Source organism: Diuraphis noxia, unplaced genomic scaffold, assembly GCF_037042655.1.
Source record: "Diuraphis noxia isolate RWA-SAM2 unplaced genomic scaffold, SU_Dnox_SAM2 contig0002, whole genome shotgun sequence".
In the NCBI taxonomy this organism is placed as follows: domain Eukaryota; kingdom Metazoa; phylum Arthropoda; class Insecta; order Hemiptera; family Aphididae; genus Diuraphis; species Diuraphis noxia.
The window spans coordinates 84,450,733-84,471,093 of NW_028301712.1; the positions used below are offsets into that span (position 1 = coordinate 84,450,733).

At 28.2% G+C, this 20,361-nt stretch overlaps 1 protein-coding gene across 1 annotated transcript in view; it reads left to right on the forward strand.

Moving 5' to 3' along the window:
* Positions 1–20,361, forward strand: part of sNPF (short neuropeptide F precursor) — a 71,487-nt gene that overhangs the window by 45,764 nt on the left and 5,362 nt on the right. Inside the window, exons 2-3 of the mRNA XM_089221157.1 lie at positions 6,591–6,697; positions 9,751–9,911. Of these exons, the coding sequence (XP_089077283.1) occupies positions 6,613–6,697; positions 9,751–9,911 (246 nt within the window). The 5' untranslated portion in view covers positions 6,591–6,612. The remainder of the gene's footprint in view (positions 1–6,590; positions 6,698–9,750; positions 9,912–20,361) is intronic.

Below are 20,361 nucleotides of genomic sequence, written 5' to 3' on the forward strand. Positions count from 1 at the left end.
AATATAATCATAATAATAGTGTATCCGTCGACCGCGGCTGCGGCGGGTATACCAAGGTATATAGTTTAGGTATAGGTCAGCCGGTATTTTAATACTTATGTAGACCACCCTCGCCACTATAATATCGGTGGTCGCAACACATCTAATGTTATACCTACCCACGTCGTCGTGAAAATCCACGAGAATCCGTGGCCATCCGCAAGCCACAGATGAGCGATACCTATTATACTTATAATATACGTATTTTATTATTATGTGCGTAGACGAAAGTCACTCGTCCGTCTTCTAGCGCCATCGATATGCCGGCGCGTATCCGAAATGCGTTTCAATAACCCTGCCGGATGAAAAAAAAAAAAAACGGTTATAATCAACCCGTCTGTCGCACACATACAGCGGAATTCGATTAGTTATTTGTTTTCCACATTAATTTCCCAGTAGAACGCACAGAGGACCGGGCAATGTGATTGGCGCCGGTAAATAAATACGAACAAGTGTAGTATAAAATATTATGTGATACGTATATGATTTACCCATGTGGTTAGGCAGTGCACTGGCTCCTAAAGTTATGTTGTTCAACTCACTGGTGTGGCGAAATGGGTAATCGAGAGGCAGTGGCCTCTCGATTTAAAAAATAAATAACATTTAATGTTATTTTAATTAATTTTATAATATTGTTATATTGTTATATTGTAATTTCCCCGTGTAAATTTTTTTTATAGGACCCTGTTAAGAGGGAGATATAAACCCAGTATTCATTGTCCAAGAATAGGTGCTCGTAGGTGGGTGGGTAATCATAGAAAAATATACTTGCCTCTGAAAATTCTTTAGTTCGCCACGCCACTGGTTTAACTTCACTTGCTTTGATAGGTTGATTGTTCGCACAATTTCAAACCTAAGTAATCACTAAATGCCATCAGGCCCTTTTGTTCACTGCCTCGTTTGATTTATTGGTGTCGGAAGAGTCCCCCGAGTGCCTGGATGTCCTATTATTTTTAGTATTAAATATTTATAAGATTATATCTGTGTCACTTGAGTTCCTATAGTTTTAAAAGAGGTGTCATCTAAGTGTCTTTATAGTTTATATTATGATATCGATAGCCACGAAGAATGACATTTAACCAATATTATGTGACATGAGATTTTTTCCGAAAGTTTTTGGATTTTTGACACACTTGTTGGTTTATTTCTAATTCATCAGCGTGTGTCCAAATGTATATTGTATATCAATGTTTTCGCCTATATTATGGTGCTCGTTTCCTAAAATACCAATCACCATTCTGATCTTGTTTCAACCCATGTTCTTAAGATAACTTAGTTAGTTTTTAGTATACCTATGTAATTATATCTACTAATCAGTAAACCCGTGCAGGTTCTGTTACAAAAATATTTAATCGATACGTTAAATCGATAGGTAGGTTTCACAGTTACAATTTCCATTGATATCAAAAGATGAAATTTGAACATCGTTTCGGTTTTGACGTTTTGTGATGACATGCTTAGGTAGGTACCTAATGATATATCAAAGTAACATAATATTTTAATGTTATATAGGCATAACGTGCCTGTCATAGTGCAACGTATATCCGTATATATATTATATGCTCGCGTAATAAAATATCATTATATTAATATCACGAAATAACACGTTTAGTTAATCGTACACCTACCATTGATATTAAATTATAGTTTTAATAATAAATGTACAAAGATATTAATAAGTATTAAAAAAAAAATTCAATTTATTGTATTGCTGTACGTCGCTAACGTGTTGACGTGTTAAACTATTATACACATACGGCTGCGACGCCTACAATATATAATTATTGTACTATACTTTTCCTCACCCCCACACGTCACTTTTTTTTTCCAAAAATAATTCTTTTTTAACCCCGAACACTCCTTCCCCACATTGGGCATTTGATTTTTTTATAGGTATCGAACCGAATCCATATTATCGTTGTATAGTTTCCACAGCATGAGGGTTTCGTAGTTTTATGTTTTTCTTTTTTTATTATTATTTTCACGAGTGGCGTCGTCTCCATACAACAAAAGCGTTTCGCGATTAAAATAAAATCGTTTTATAATAAATATATATATATATATATATAAATTGTTTACAGTAAAAGTCAGATATCATCCAGAGACGCGCAAACATATCGAAAACGACGCAATATTTTTATTTATTTTCTCGGACGTAAATGTTTATGGTATGAAAACAATGGATTTTCTGTCGACAAAACTAATAACGGTTTCTTTCACGCGTTAAAGACTCTATACAGCCCTATATTACATATATTTATATACACCATTCGAAAGCGTTCAACACGATAAGTACCCAACGGCTGGGTTTAGAAACATGTAAAAAGTTTTTTCACGTCTTGTTTCGACACAATTTGAATTTGAAATAAATTCAAGTCTATATAGATGCGGAACTTAAATAAGACAATAAATGAATACCTACCTAACAAATCGTCGTGATTTTTTTTGAGAGTATTTTACCACGTCCCCAAATTTTTCTTCATAAATTTATTTCAATAGGTCGAGTATTTTATGGTCACCATATTTATTATCCTAAACTCGTTTTCTGACAATCTGTTTCAGGATAATGTTAAGATTTTCATTATAATTCATTATACAATCATTCGAAACATTTAAACAAGTTTAGTAAAAAAAGATATTAAATTATTTAAGAGCTATAATTCCGGTTCAGTTTTATTCGTTAGGAATTTGTCTCGGTCGTCGATGTTTATATTTTTGTTTTATCAAAGACGTTATTATATTTCAATTTTTTAACTATTAAATACATTCAAATAATAACTATGTTATAGTATTATACCGTTATACATTTTTATATTTATACATCGTTGTTGTGATGTCTCAATAAAATAAAATATGTTAATTTCGAACTGTTTTATACCTACAAAGACAATTTGTTTCAAAAATACACATAACGAATAGACAATACTTACCAAACCATACTACACAAGTTAAATTATAAATTCTGACAAAAGTGTTATGTCAGGTATTTTTCTCTAGACGACCAAAATTAGTGTTATATTGTATTATAAATTTATAAATATCGTAATGCTATATACTAAATATATAGTTGTACTCCCATTTGGTACTAATACTTATGTGCACGCCCATATGATGTTTGTAAAAGCAAAAATACCATACGACATCGATTAAAATAACTTTCTTTTTTTTGTATTCGTCACTGGCAGGTAGTTTATTCAGAAAAGAAATTTAGATCTGTAATCCGGCCAAAAATCCCAATGGCCTTGCTACAAACCGGTGTTTAAGCTTCATATCCGCTATCACATTATATCTACTATATTTTTATTCTGAAATATAATATATTACAATATGAGTATGGTTTGTGAATACAAAATAATAAATCAGCAATACAAAATCTATGGTTGATATTAAAACAAACCTATTTTTAATAGCTTGTTGCAGTTTTCGTTAAAGTGACACGTTATTTCGGGGGAAAACTTACACAATTTATGATATGGCCAAAAAACATAATATCATAAATAAAATATGGTTTTATAGACATCGATGAATTATGTGGATTATTAACAACACCGAAGTGACATTCTAAATGATTGATTTCAGTTGGGATCGAACTAGTTTATTATTTCAAGATAAATACCGTGATTCACCTGCCCAACGTTCCTACTTCGGAAATTGGTGTATTTAAGATTTTAGAGATTCTTATTCTAACTATTAGAGGGTTGTCATATTTTAAATTTTGTATGCTTGGAAAAAAAAAATGTTTAAAATGTATTTGTTTTTACCTAGTAACACACGGTTAACGGTACCTATAGTTTATATTTTCATTCTCATAGAAAATAATTATTTTAAGTTTGTATATTTTTTTTAATTTCGTTATAGCATCTATGCTATATAATAGACAGTGTATACCTACATTTTTTATTTCTAATGGAAATAGATACTTATTTCTATGCACCTAATCCCACTTATATAATTATGTATATATAATTATTTCCATTTACAGAGTCTAAGCTTTATATTACAAATTACAAATGATGTTAATCTAACAAAATAAAATAATTTTTGAATTATAATATTTATTCATAAAAATATTTTTGATTGTATTAAAAATGTGGTAAGGTTTCGCCAAAGAATGTGGTTAAATAATAAAAATCTCTAAGAAAATTGTTTTGTAAATTTGAAATTCAATTATAGTTTTATGAGACTCCTCGAAGTTAGAAAATAATATTTAATAAATAATAATTGTATTTATAACTGAAAATCTTACCTAATTCAAAATTTCTATTAGTAAACATAAAAATAATTATTATAATTTATATATTTTTATCGTTACATGAGCGTCTGTTTTGAAATATTGAAACACAAAAATATAAATATTCAGTGCATGTAAATAAAATCATAAATGTGTAACAATTTGTATAAATCTTATTAAGACAAACAGAAAACATTATAAAATTTATTTTTATAAACATGAAAGATATTAAAACAAGTTTATGCACTTTTAAACTTGTTTATGTGAATAATAGTTTAGGTAAAAATGTGTAAACTGCAAACTAAATTGGAAAATACTTATGTTAGTGATTGTTGTTATAATGATCTATAATATCAGTAGGCACACATCGAACGTTGATAAAATAACAATTTCAAAACAATTTCTGAACGTTTAACATATTAAAATTATATAATATATTATATATATATATATATATTATTTAAAACATATTGTATTTAATAATCGAAAATTACTTGATGTATTATAAAATGAAAAGATTTTTTTAAGCTTAAAAATATACAAATATCGCACAACTATATAGTTATAGTAGGTACTATAATTTAGAATATAAATGCAAAAATTTATATATTACGAAAAATCAGACCAGGGAATGAGTTCATGTAAAAAAATAAATATAATTTTTAATAAAAAAATTAAAAATTAAACAAAATTGTTCTATTTGTATACAAAACTAGCTGAATAACCCGGCTTCGCCCGTGCATAGTTTTTTGTGTTACCTACTATTACTTTTATTTTATCAGTTTTTATATTTATTACAGGTTAGGTTCTGATAGCGTGGGGCATAATTGTGCTATTTATGTTCAATAATTCAACAACCATATTAATTATTTTTTTATTAATTTGTAAGAATGTAGAAAATCTTAATTTAAAAAAACTTAAAGAACCGTACATAAAGTGGGGTGCGTGCGTACACGAAGACGCATTAGTATTCTATAATAATAAGTAAAACACCTCGTTATTTTAATACATTTCAATATTTAGAAAAAACTGTAGTTAACATATTATGTAGGTAGGTACTAATTTTGTAAGTGTGCGTATACGAAGACGTGTTATTTAATAATAATAATAATAATAATAATTAATTGTTATAATAAAATGATAAATATGTCAGCACATAAATCAGGTTGTTATAGCAACCATTTATAAACAAAATTTCCATCGTAAATCTCAAAATCCCCGTTTGAGCAACCCTTTAAAATGGGAATTTAAAAAAAAAAATTAGATTTAAAAATGTTCTTATAAAATATTTTTAAAAAACTTTATATTATTTGAAATTAAAATGTTTCTATCATAAACTAAATCGTAATTTACTTAACGGAAATATTGATATTTAAAAAAGTTGTAAAAATCAGCCATTTGACTTAAATAAGTGATTTTACCATAAACATTTTTCTGAAAATCAAATTTAAAAAATGGCTATATTGAATATTTCGAAAAAAATGTTTATCAATTTTTAAGTTTTTTATGTTTAATATCAAAAAAAAAAAAAAAAAAAAAAATGTAGCGCAAGTGTCTATGAATTATATTTAAAAGAAATGTTTAAAAAATATTGATTAGAATAAAATTTATTTCATTTGTCAGATCTCCGTGGGACACCCTGAAATATAACTTGATACAACTGAACGTTTAGATACACGTTTTAAGAGAAGTGGATTTATAAATAAATTTTAAAAAACGACTAAAACATAATTATAGTTTATTGTGTTTGGTATACATTGGAATACACAATGTTGCTTTAAAATATCTTATGCCGTGACGAAACCATTAAATAAATATACAACAGTACATATTTATCTCGTTCAGAAGACAGAGTTTGGTGAAACATCTGAAAATTATAAATCATTATTTAATGAAATATATAACTATACGAGTACAAGCATACATTTTAAATAAAATATTAAAATAACTATTCACACAATTTTATGACTTCACACCACAATATTCATATATTCATAAAACCTTACTTTTAGTTTATTGTATACTTAAGACCTGCACGTAAATGTATTATATGACAATGCTTGCCCCAAATTTTTACTGATGTAAATTGCTACTTGTGCATAATATGAAATACAAGACAATCAATTTGGCCGAGTGTCCATGCACCTAATATTTATTCATACGACTATACATCAATACAGGTTTTATTGTCATTTTGTTGTGATAACATTTAATATCTTATTCCAATCGACAGTGCTCAGATATTGATTTTATAATTTATTGTATAAATATATACACATAATATATATCCAAATATTAATTTTGAATTTTTGTTTTACAGATCAAAACTAATTGAAATAAAAATGAAATCCATCGCAGCCGTGGTGTGTACTCTTCTTCTAGTCTCTACAATAATATCAGCCGCTCCATCTTACATGGACTACGAGAGTGAGTACACAAAGATTGTCGATATTACTTTACAACATTAAAAAATAATAACAATTAACAATATTAATTTTATTATAACATATGATACCTTTTTTTTCATTATTTTAGAAAATTTACAATCTGTATTAACAAAAACACAATAAGTAAATGTGATAATATGTACAACAAAACAATACAATATAATGACAGAATGACAGGATAAGGAAGGCCATCCAATGATAGAACCCTTCAGATTTAAATTAAACATAATTTATTGATATTTTTTTTTGTATTTTATATTGAATCATAAAAGATCATACACCAGAATAAAAATGATACCTATATCCTTTATCTTAGTTATAAATTAAAGCTCATGCCTTCAAAAATTAGTAGCTCCAATAACACGTAGTTTTTCCATAACTTTGTGAAAATATTTTAAATAAACTAAGAATATGTAATAATTAAAAGTTTCCGATTTTTATAACTATTATGATTTTTATGTTATAACTTAAATTATTTTTAGATGCTAAAAAACTTTTCGATTTAACTATTTCCAATTAATTTAAAAATATAATATGATAGATTATTAAAATTATATTTATATTTATTTAAAATACTTAAATACTGTAAATGTAGTTACTACTAATTCATTAATTATTTTTCTCTTTAATCATATAATGATATTAATTACAAATAAACAAGCGTGGGTCGTGGAAAGCTTAAAATATTATTGGCTTAAAACACAAAATATTTTGTGAACATAATACAATTTAAAATTACACAATCACTCACATATTAAACATGGTTCAGGTAATATTTATTTTTTTTTTTATTGTTATATATACAATCTATACCTCAAGGGTACAATAAGATAATTAGCTAAAATACAAAAATTATAATATACATGAATAAGCTTGATAAAATGAGTCACCCATTGATGAAACTTTTAGGTGAGGTTGTACATTAATTTATATATATATATATTAAGTTAAAAAGTAATAATTTTAAAATAATAATCAATTTTTTTTTTAATAACAAAATTTAGTGTTGGTGACATTGGCCATTGGGTTAAAAGTGTTAAATAATCAAATTATTTTTAACACAATTAAGTAAAAACATTTTTTCGTATTAATTTTAAACTTTTAGAGTCAAATACAATATTGTTTGTTAACTTGACATTAATTTATAGCTTGGCATGCTTAAATCAACTAATTTAGATTATTATTTTTAAATTTAATTTCTCATCTTTGATTATAATAACGTGGAAGTATTATAAGTACCTATTTCCGTAATGTGACCAATAATATGATTACCATTTTACTATAAAGTTAAAAGCTTATATAACTTTGTGGTACCTAATAAAATCATATTTTTATTCCCCCAAATTCATTTACAGCAAAATAATTAAACGTAAGTAATACAACTCTTAGCTTTTGATATAAATTACATAAATTATATATCATAATAATTTTAAAAAAAAATGCGTTTATTTAAATTAATATATTATTATCTCAAATGAAATATTTGTACGTAAATTATAAATTTATAACATAATAAATATTTATTAAATTTAGTCATCCATCTCTCCACTCCCTTTTGCAATCAAATTATTGTAACAATAAATTAAGTAATAACAACAATACTTAAAACATAATACGTAATCAATGATAATAAACGAATTAACAACTTGTGTTACGTAAAAAATTGATAACTATGTCCTATATAGTTAAAATAATTTGAAAAGAAAACATATTTCAACTATCCAATTATTTCGAATATAAAAATTACAAATGTTCTCCAAAGACTCTTGTGAAATATTTACGACATAAATAAATACTTTTTTCCAACTAAATTAGTTTAAAATTAATAAACAACAGTGAGACTGTGAAACACTTGAAATACAGTGGTCGTATTTTAATTGTTGTTTCTTGTATATATATTATTTTTTATTTCTACAAATTTGTCCCTGACCTGAATATTCTGTTGTATTATATTATTGTATGGATCGTTCGTACACGTTTATTGTGATCTATGATTTCAGTGAGCGTGCTACTCATCGGATTACTCACTATACACAAAACCGATTTAGATAATTTTTTTTCTCGAATGTAAACGATATTCTTTCTCCGCTAATCGAAAGATGAACGAGTACCTACAAATAAACCACCACATCACATGCACCGTATAATTATACTAAAACAAATAATAATAATTATGTTATGCACAGAAATAAGAACGTCCTCAGCTGATGAAAATAATAATGTTGTAACGATACTACAAGAGTACCGACGTAAGCCCACTCGGATCGGTGTCACGACGATGCTATTTCACGACAATTCACAAATTTTATGTTACATTTTAAACGCGAAAATTAGACCACAAAACATTTGCTTTTCTTCAGAGTCAATCTCCGTCGGTTGTCGGTACATATAAACAACGATGCCGTGCCAAAATCTAATATAACGAATGAACCTATATACGCCTTACCTTTGATAAATGTCTGATATACAAACAATAAAGCACTGCATCTACTTAACAAAATTAAAATAAAACAGAAGACTTTATCTGCTCAGAGCCGTAATTGGAAATACTCAAAATTCTCTCTCAAGATCAAACATTTAAATTTATAATCACCTGCTTAAACTCGTATAGATGTATGAAAATTAAACTTTGGGTTCCTCCAAAATACTGACATGTAAAATTCAAGTGTTTCAATAACAAATTATGATTAGACTCATAATTAATGATTCTCTATACGTTTCAATCATACCCTACTGAATCTTCCTGTCTGATCCTTATGTTCCAAAAGTTTATAGATTTTCTAAATTACAGTAAAACAAACATTGATGCTACCTTCAAAATCATACTAACAATTAATTTATTATCTATCTCTATTTCCGAAAATCCTAACAGCTGGATAAATCTGAAATGACCTATTTAATTATCCAAACACATAATATATCATAACTCATTTTTATGATCATACTACATGTTTTGTTTGGATGATTTGTGAAATTTTCAAAATTAAAAAAAAAACGTTATGAATGCAATAAATACCAAACGTTGTGTTTCAGATGCCAAAGATTTGTACGAACTTTTGTTGCAAAGGGATCTAATAGACTCCATGGGAAACTCTTTAATTGATCCCAACCAACATCGCATGGTCCGCAAAAATCAGAGGTCTCCATCGCTGAGGTTAAGGTTCGGACGCCGAAGCGATCCGGCGCTCTACCAGGTAGAAATTATATCATTATATAATTATGACTAAGTACTATTATAGATAACAACTGTGGACAATTAGGTCATGTTAATTACTTTCTAATTTATTTTCTTATCTTGACGGTTTTAGCATAATATTATATGATTATGATTATCGAGAGTCAATTTACAGCTGGTAATATGGGTACGCAGGAATATTATAATGGACAGGGTTTCAGTTTTAATATTGCAGTAGGCGTAAATATTAGATTTTATAATTCATCGTACACCTAATCAAACAGTTAATATTACCATATTATCCTGTATTTTATTTTAAATGATTATGTTAATTATGTATGTATTGTAATGTATCGATTAGTATATTCATTTTTGTACACCACTCAAACAGAAACAACAATCTGTAACCAATGTAGTTAGAAGTTGATGTGCACATTAACCAATAAAAACCTAACTGTGAAAAAAATGAGCCAATTCCGAGACCCAAAAAATAGTTTATTTAAATCAAACTATTCAAATATTTTAAAACTACATTTGCGGACAAGTCTACTCTTTCTTTAGTCGATAACGTATTAATACACAAACAAATCCATATGCGTTAATGAACAAATCTCTTTTAATTGTATTGCCTATCACTTGGCTAGTTTCTGAATTTTAACGGTCTATCTCATAGCATAATATTTAATTTATGTATACTTTTTAATGGAACAAAAAAATACTATATACTTGAACAGTTTATAATGATAAATGTACGATGATCATTCATTTATTTTAAATTATCAATATTTTTAACCCATATATTATGTATATTATATTCCAGTTAAAAGCTTTAAGAACAATATATTAAAACATCACATAATAAGTTCAACATTTTATCGTAAGACAAAAAACTTAATTTCAATTAAGTATCATAGTATGATATTTTAATGAAAGTTACGCATTAAGAACTAAAGTTTTGTTTGTTAATGGTTATTTAAACATACATAAATGTGTGCATAAAAATTTGTTATTTTAGACAATCCATAATCAAAAGTTGTTTACAAAATGTCCCTCAGCTTTTATAAAAGAATACATATTTATAGATATTTTACTGATGGTGTAACCTTAAGTTTCAACAATAGCTATTATTATACCAAAGTATACCATGTACAATGTACATTTTTAGATTAGGTTTCACCACTAGTGTTTCTTCAATTGATTATTTTCCGTTTTAATAAATTGAATGTTTAGTGTCTTAAATTATATAGTTATATTTAAGTGCTCTATTTAACATTCTCGATGATAAATAAAATTAAAGAAGATGATGATAAAAACAATTATAACAATATAAAAATAACAATACTGTTACTTAATGTTAGTAAATACAAACAATGGTATAATATTGTTTCCAATTCTATTAAAAGTAAATGGTCGTATTAGATTTTAAAGTTGCCTAATTTCTTCTGAATGGACGTTATGTAGATTTAACAATAGTACATTACCTCACAACTACCAGAGAAAGGTATTTTTTTATCGGTTGCTCTTATTATGTTTATATACAGTGAAACCTCCTTTAAAGGAACTTCTTAATAGTGGACACTTCCAAAAATTGATGGAATTGAACGGAGAACTGTTTACTCCCTGTATTTCTTCTCTTAATAGCGGACGCCTCCAAATAGTGGACATTTAAGCGACCAAGAGTGCCTGGTATTTAGAGGTTTCACTGCAATAAAACATCAATGACGAATAAATAATGAATTTAAATCATCTTTGTTAATTTTTCAATTTATCGAGTTTTATGGATTTTGTTAAATTTAATATATGTACTGTAACATTTCAAACGTGATTTTTATTCTGAATTAAATTTTGTGTTAGACTCTATACTGCCTTTACTTTCTTTACCATTGTTAATTATTACTTTTTCATAATACATTATGTATCAAATGCATATATTTGGTATTTAAAGCATTAGTGATAAAAACTGTAATGTTATTATTACGACTAATGATTTTCATTATATTACCTATATAATAAATTATCTATGTCTAAGTACAGCAGTTAAATATTTTAAGTAATAAACGTGTAATACACGTGAAGTGACATAATTGTTTTATAAAAATGTAAAATATTGTTTAATTTTATCAGGTATTGTATTATTCACCACATTAACCTTTCTCGTTCGATACGCACAGTTTTCCCGATTTATTCCTTAGTAGCTCTGTTAATTTTTAATTTGTCACCCGTTATAGGGAGTAAGTAAAACGGTTCTTGATGTAGTTTTAACAAATAATATTCAAATACGGGTCATTTTTATCACATTTTCATCAATATCAAACAATGAACAGTATCGTTGAAATAATTATATTTTTGAATAAATCGTAAAAATTACTATCATCATAGTAATGAAATTTTAAAATAACGTACCTTAGAGGAAAATTGATTATTTTAAACATGAATTTATAAATTGTAACAAAACTGTTAAAAAGAAATTACAATATGAAAACAAACTTAAATCGCAATCAAAATTATAACTTCGTAAATTCACTTCGAATTTGATTCAAAATATAGTTCTACAGTTAATGATGCATGCGTACGAGCTGTTATGAGAACGAAAACAAACAACGTAACAAAACTGATCAATAAAAATAATTAAAAGCATGGCTAGTGTAAAATTTGAATGAAAACAACACTTACATAGCTACAAGCAAATTAAAAGATAAGTACCAATATTCAGGGTGTTACAAAAAGTTAATATTTATTGGAATTTCAAAAAACTTTTTTGTGAAAACTATAAATGCAAAAACAATCATTATTTGGTAGGTATTGTACTTATTCGTTGTATTATGGAGAGATTTTCAACGTTTAACCCTAAAAAATATCAAACCGTTATTCCAGTTTATGACGTACCCTCCGTATAATATCGAGATTATCAGTTCAAAAAGTGTTAACCATTCTTTTGTTTTCAATTATTCTTCCACATTTTGAGGCATTAGTGGAAACAAATATGAATACCCAACGTTTCATAATCTAAAAAAAAAAAATACGTGGATTAATGTCATATAACTTCTCAGGCCGGTGTTGCAGTAATAAATCGATATGTGCGGAGAGTATTCAGGTGCTGGTTTTGTCGGTTGAGTATATGAAACCGTGTAGTGTGCAGTTAGTTTACACACTTCAACGAGGAGATAAAACTCGCTGGTTGGAATTTTTCAGCATCCTTTATCAAAAATTAAAGACTGATTAATATTTTTATACTATTATTATCTTAAGGAACTATGATCAAGGTTTTATTATATTGGGAAAGTTGATCTGAAGTTAGCATTTTGTGCCTTTGTGGTTAGAAACTGTCACTGCAAATAGGTATGTTAAAAGGGGTTCATAAAATGAACTATACAATATCGTTTAGATTTATTTCTAGGGTAAATAGTGGAAGGGGGATATTGAACAACTTTTAACCAATGTGAAAAATAAGTAAGCACATTTAAAAAAAAAGTTTTGAAATTCATAGTTTTGACAGTGAAATGTTATTTGAGACTTTAATATTAATTTTTTTTTACATTTTGTATGAATAATATTACTATAGGCCCTCTGGAGAATTGGTTCAAAACAGCAGCATGACGAATGCTGCTTTAACTAGGTACCTATCTGTTATCATGGAGTTCACTAGTAATAAATTTACTTTCGGGGCCCTAGGGGCGTCTATCAACAGTTTTAGGTTATATATTATAAGCGAACGGAAACGTCGGAAACTACCGCATGCCCTATTCTATTCAATTGATTGTCTGCAATCAGTTAGGTATGACAATATAAAATATCGTTTGGATCGTTTTATGATATCATAGTTGACTAGGTATTTTAACACTGTACCTGTAACAACTAATATTATTTTTTAATAATTAGTTTGATGTTTAGACATTCAAAACGTACTGGGATTCAATATTGTATTTAACAAGTACACAATTTCCAAAACATGAACACTACGGTTGTATAGCAAACAAAATTAATTTTGACGAGCTGTAACTTTCGAGAAAAAAAACGGCCGAATATTTTGAGGCAAAGATTTTACGGACGGTGCACCGCGTGTTCAAGGATAATTGTCATTAAAAAAAATAAATGGTTGTAAATATTGACATTTAACTCTTTAATATTTTCTACCATTTTTAACTTATAGTTTTTTTTTTTTTCAATTTCAACAGTTTCTAAACTATTAGATAAACTTCCTAAGGGAAAGATAATTTGCCAAAAAAAAAAAAAAGTATTAGTTATAATTTGCTCTGCATCTAAACCAAAAGATTGGGTTATCTTTTTTCATGAACTTAAGCGTGCTTGAACACCTAGGCCAGGGCCGGGCTAAGTGAGGTAATAAGATAACATTGGCATTAAAGTTTCACAAAATACAATATTATGTTTAACTTTTTCGACGACAGCCCACGACGTGCCATAAGATTTGACTACTCTCAGACATTCCCACTCACGTATCCTGATCCCAAGCTAGTGAGTGAATATTTCCTAAATACTTTCTCGCATTAAAAACACATCCATAATATATATATATGTAGCGTTGAACTTAATCCTGCAACTTGATATTCCTATATATAGGTTAGATTATGTTTTATTATTGTATACGTACTTTCTGGATAAAATGATTCTCCGATGCGAATGAATAGGAAAGGGAGTGAAATTAAATTGAGATACTATTTGAATCCAGAGGCGTCATTTGAAGGGAGGGATCAGAGTGTGCGGTTGCACTTCTTACTTTTAAAATAGTCCCTAGTTAAAATAATGCACGAACCACGAATGCACAATTATTAATTAAATTGTATCTTAATTTTTAATTTTTATAATGACATTTATCAATATTGGTAGACTGATTACTGACATAATATTGTCAATCATGATTACAAATACTTTAATTTATTCTATTTGGTTATAAACAAATATCGTGTTTTCAATTTATTTAGTAAGCAATAGATAAGCTGGTAACAACAATAATATTTATAGCTTTATTAATGATTAGTTTTTTAATTTTTTTACTTACTTACATTTTCAGATCTATTATGCAACTTAATAAAAGATTATCGGAATCAACCAATAACTTATTTAAGTTATTTTAAATTTTTTACCCTTCTAGTCCCAATTTTTTTAATCCAGATATTCTTTAGTGAAAGCTATTTATAAATCATTATAGTTATTTTAACTTTAATGAAATTCAAATATATTCTGAGTTTCCACCAGCAAAATCACTATTTAATGACAAACATGATAACATGATGTTGATTTGGACGACATAGCAATATGCCTAAAAATGTTCGTATCGCTTTTGTTGAAACTTTAAAAATTATTTTATTGGTAAAAACCTTACCAATTACAATGGCACAAATTAAAGGTTTTTTCATCACTCAAAAGATTAAAGTCATATTTACGCGCTAGGTACCATGGGTGGCGAGAAAGGCTAAATGAGATCATTATCAGATGATGGTACTTAATGTAGAAAAAGAAGAAGTTAACAATATCAATTTAAAAGAAGCTGGTAGATAAATTTGATAAACTAAAAAACCGACGATATCCACTAATTTAAATTTAAAATAATTTTTTTTTTTTAGTGCTTTGCTTTTTTCAAAATTATGAAAATAAACGACAATTTATTAATGCAAATATTAAGTATTTTTTTTATTTGCTGCTGCATTAATTCTTCTTCTAGCTTTTTATGCATCAATTATTATTGGTGTTAAGGTAATTAATTATTTATTATATCAGTGTTTCCCAAACTTTTTTATCTTACCGCCCACTTCCAAAAAAAATCCGACAAATGTCCCCTTAAAAAAAAATTTGTTACAAAAGTATGCAATGAAAAAATGAAATTTATTGTTTATAAATATATATTATGTATAAGTGAAATATAAAGTATAAATAGTATGAAGTATAAATGAAAAAAAAATATCTTAATGAGATGGATGTGGTTATGTTAGGTTTGCTTCATTTGAAAATACTTTTTAGCAAATGAGACACATTGTGTAATATTTGTAGGCAATTGAATAAAATCGTTCTTCAAATATTCAATATTATACTGCCTAAATTTTTACTTTGATTCAGCCATCATGTGATAAAAAGTTTAAAATTTAAATAAAATAATACACAACAAATACGAAAATTATTATAAAAACGACAACTAATAAGGTCCGCTCGCGAGTGTACTAAATACAAAAATAATTTAGATAATGTAGATCACGTACGTTGTTTCTGTTATCGCTATAACGACAGATTATCAAAGAATATTGATAGACGACAAACGATTAATCTAAAAATACAAAATACACAATTCAGATAATTTAGATTACGCCCCCCTTTTGTAATGAAGTGCCCCCCAATTAAGCTTGTAACTTCCATTGCCCCCCTGGATATCTCTAGCGCCCCCGAGGGGGCGAAATCACCCACTTTGGGAAACACTGTATTATATTTTAGTTTCTTGAATTGATATTTACTATTTATGCAATGATTCCTAATTGATTTAGTCCATAATATACGGAAATAATTGAAAGCAGGATAATGTGCATATACGTATATACATCTATTTTTATATGGCTTGGCGTAATTTTGAAATGGCCTTCTTGAAACCTTGCACACACAAAAAAAACCTGAAATTACGCCCATGTATGAATTCCTCACGACAAATAATTTTACCCACGTGTAATGGCACCTAGTGTAAATACATCCAAAGATATCGTCGTACACCAGTGGAATGGATGGTTATAATGAATAATACAATTTACCACAAAATCTGTGGTAATTGGTGTTATTCGGTTTCGTCGTACAAGACTTACCTATATAAGTAGCAATTGTATTATAGGATCGTGTACCTACAGCCTATCCGCGTTGTGCGAGTGTATTTTAGTTTTACGTCACCAGACGGACATCCGGCAGTGGTCATACGTACACATCATGATGTATACAACATAATAATATACTTACAAGGATATAATGTACTGTAGAAAAAAAAATTTCATTACAAGGAAACCGGCGAGTAATAGATTTCCACCGGTGTCCATATTTTTATATTAAATTTTATATTTTATACGGAGCCAAAAGCCGGTCGTTCGTCGGTACGAAAACAACGACGTCGTTATATATAGTCGGAAAAATCGTTTTTCCACTTGAAATGAACGATACACAATAATATAATAAATAACATATATGTACAGTATAATAAGGACGCACGTACAAATGGTAATAATACGGCTTATACGTGTAATAATACACTTGTAAGTGATATTAAACGAACCGTATTGAAATATGGTGAACCATAAGCGTATATAAAACACACACACACACACACTTGTAACGAGACGTAGATGCAGTGTACCTATATTATAATGCGTTACGTTGTATTTAGACTAACCTGTACGAATGTGTTGGCGTGTGATCATGATGAGCACACGATATCGGTTCACTCATCGAATATGTGTAGGCAATACTAATAAGTTATACATATGTATACGAATAGTACAATATGTCATCGTAGCTGCAGTATGTAATGGTATATAACAGGTTGTCGTCTCGACTACTCGGCGGTGTAAGTTTACGCGTGATTAGTCAAAATATCGAAATTTATTACAATAGTATATTATAATATATATTTTGTTTTATATACATTTTTTTTTCTTTAAACGTGAGAGGAAAAAATATCCGTTTCGTTTGTTCTGTGGTGCGAGATTTTTCTCGAATAAATACAAACGGCCGATTTTTTCTTACCATAAAATAATAATATTGTTTTCATTCCTTTATGAAAAAAAAAAAAATAATAATAAACGCGGAGAGGAATAATACGATATTATATAATATACACAATACGTATAATAATGATTTTAAATTGTAACGCGAACGACCGGGCAGCGTCGACTACAATTATTATTCACAAGTTACTGCAGCAAATGCGCTCTCGTCGCCACTCGAAATGAAATTCTCTCGACTGTATAATGTACAATATATTATACGCACAACCACCCTTGGCTTCGTATATACATATATACATTGTACACTGCACCATAACCATGGTATGTACTATATATTGTTACTTGTGCTCTACCCCCTGGTCGTCCCTGTGTAGGTATACCGCGAATGTTTCGCTGTTGTATACGACAATGTAATATTCTATGTTGTATTATCCAATATTGATATTGTATTAGCCATTAGGCAGCACGAAATGTGTTGTACGATAACGATGCAAGAATTTCGATGGTTTAGTCGTAAACGCGAAAACTGCAGACGGTCTTAATGCAAATTAGAACGTCATCTCCTATCCACACATACGATGACTTTACGCCCGTGCCGATCCCCTGACACTCGAATATTATTATTATTATTATTATTATTATTATTATATTAGAATATACGCCGCCGTCATTAGTTAATTCTCCGGTGTTGATGTTTTTTCAGATTCTGAGCGGAGCGAAGAAAGTATTGGTTTTACAACGATGTTTATTTCTTTTTTATTCTGTAAACGCTTTTTCTCACTCTAAACTTGCTCAAAAGTATCAAGTGTAGCAACTTTTCTGAAAGTTAATGTTCTTGAGCTGGTGCTTTAGAGAGGTAATTTCGGTTTTTGAAACTGTACCTTGAAATAAAAGCGGTTAAAGGAGAAAAAATACGATTTCACGGATTTTATAATATTAATAAATAATATAACGGATGATGTTTTCTACCAGAAATATTGCTTCAAATGAAAAATGACAAAAGACCTTTTTTGTTGTACTTGGTTTAAAAATATTCCTAGAAATTTGAAATTTGGGTTCTTTACTTATATTAGCTTTACCTAGACGTGGTAAATTTTTTAAAACATTTGAGCTTTTTCCTTTTTTTCATTTTTATGATATTTCTTAATTATAAATTATAATTATATAAATTACTATTTATAAAAATTGTTCTTAAGCTGTTCTTATATCGCTTTGTTATCACTATAAAAATGAATAAAATTAAATAAAAAAGATTCCCTCATCCGCTCAGAATCGTTTTTTATCGAATGCAATCATTACATTCAAATCGAATACAGTACAATTACACTATCCTGTCCGAGGACCGAAGGGACGATGGATAAACATCCACCACCGAAATGCTGACCTACTTTTTATTTCCAGTTATTGTTAAACATTAATATTTTTAGGTAATATAATAATATTATTAGTCGAGTGGGCGCGCACGAGATGTGGTCGTTGGTTCTGAAATTCTTAATAATCTAGCCAGATTAAACAATTTAACATTTATAAATAATATTACGGATTTAGAAATCAGGACGAACATAATATAATACGTCAGTCTTAATGCAACACATAAGGGATGATTTCGGAGTGCTTAAGCACCTTTTATAGCAGCAAGTCCCCAGACATTAAAATATGCTTAATATATTTTGGTATCAGATTTACCTTTCACGCTAAGTTGTGCACATGGATAATAATACGACGTCGCCTTGCAGTGTGTTGCCCCCAACACATCGTTTTTGCTCGTCGAAGACCGCGGGAGTGAAAGTATATATTATTATATACCTAATTTATGTTATGATATTCGAACAGTTAATTTCGCTACACCCACTGATTTTGCGCAAAAACTTGTTTTTGACTGCTGTTCTTAGAAATAACTCATAAGACATCTTGTATGTACACAATACGCACACAAATTGATTTTATATTAAACAGTATAGTCTAACACAATCTTATTTCCAATTGGTTCGAACAAACTTGATTGGTTTCAAAATATTATGGTACACGAGAAGAGTAAAAAACTTCACTGTTAAAACATTATAACAGCATGTAAAACTGAGCCGTAGAACGTGGGATGCCCTTAGAAAGTGCTCGCTGTGCACAGAATCGCTGATCTAAAACAACTTAAAATATATTATTATTTTATAGATAGTAAAAATAACACGTGACAAATATTGAGGATAGTAAAACTGCGATCTTCGACTAAATCAAAAGTTTTTGATAATTTTAATTATTTTATAATTTCTGATAATTTCATAAACCTTATAAACATGAAAACATGAATTTTCGTTGATATTACTGAAAGTCTATCGATCGATAGTTAGTAATACATAATGTATAGGTAACTAATTTATAACTTAGCAAAAAATATGGGTTAAACGAATTCCAATGACGATCATAAAATTTGTGTTTTCAGGGATATTGAATCGATAAAAACAAGTGTCTGTTTCATCTTGTTTAAATTTGTGTTTGTACCTATAACATTCTAGTCTTTAGAAATCCCCTTCTTTCCTGATTGATCTCTGTTAAATATTATTTTATTAAGAAACTTGCAAATCATCAAAAGTAAACGTGAGATATTTTAACAATATACTATTAAAATTGAAAAATTATAATTATACGTTGATTATTGGTTGATATGATCGTAGTAGGTAGCAATGCAATATTCGAATAAGACTTTTTTTAACTTGAGTGAAATTCAACAAAAATAAATACAATTTAACCTCACTCCAAATATTG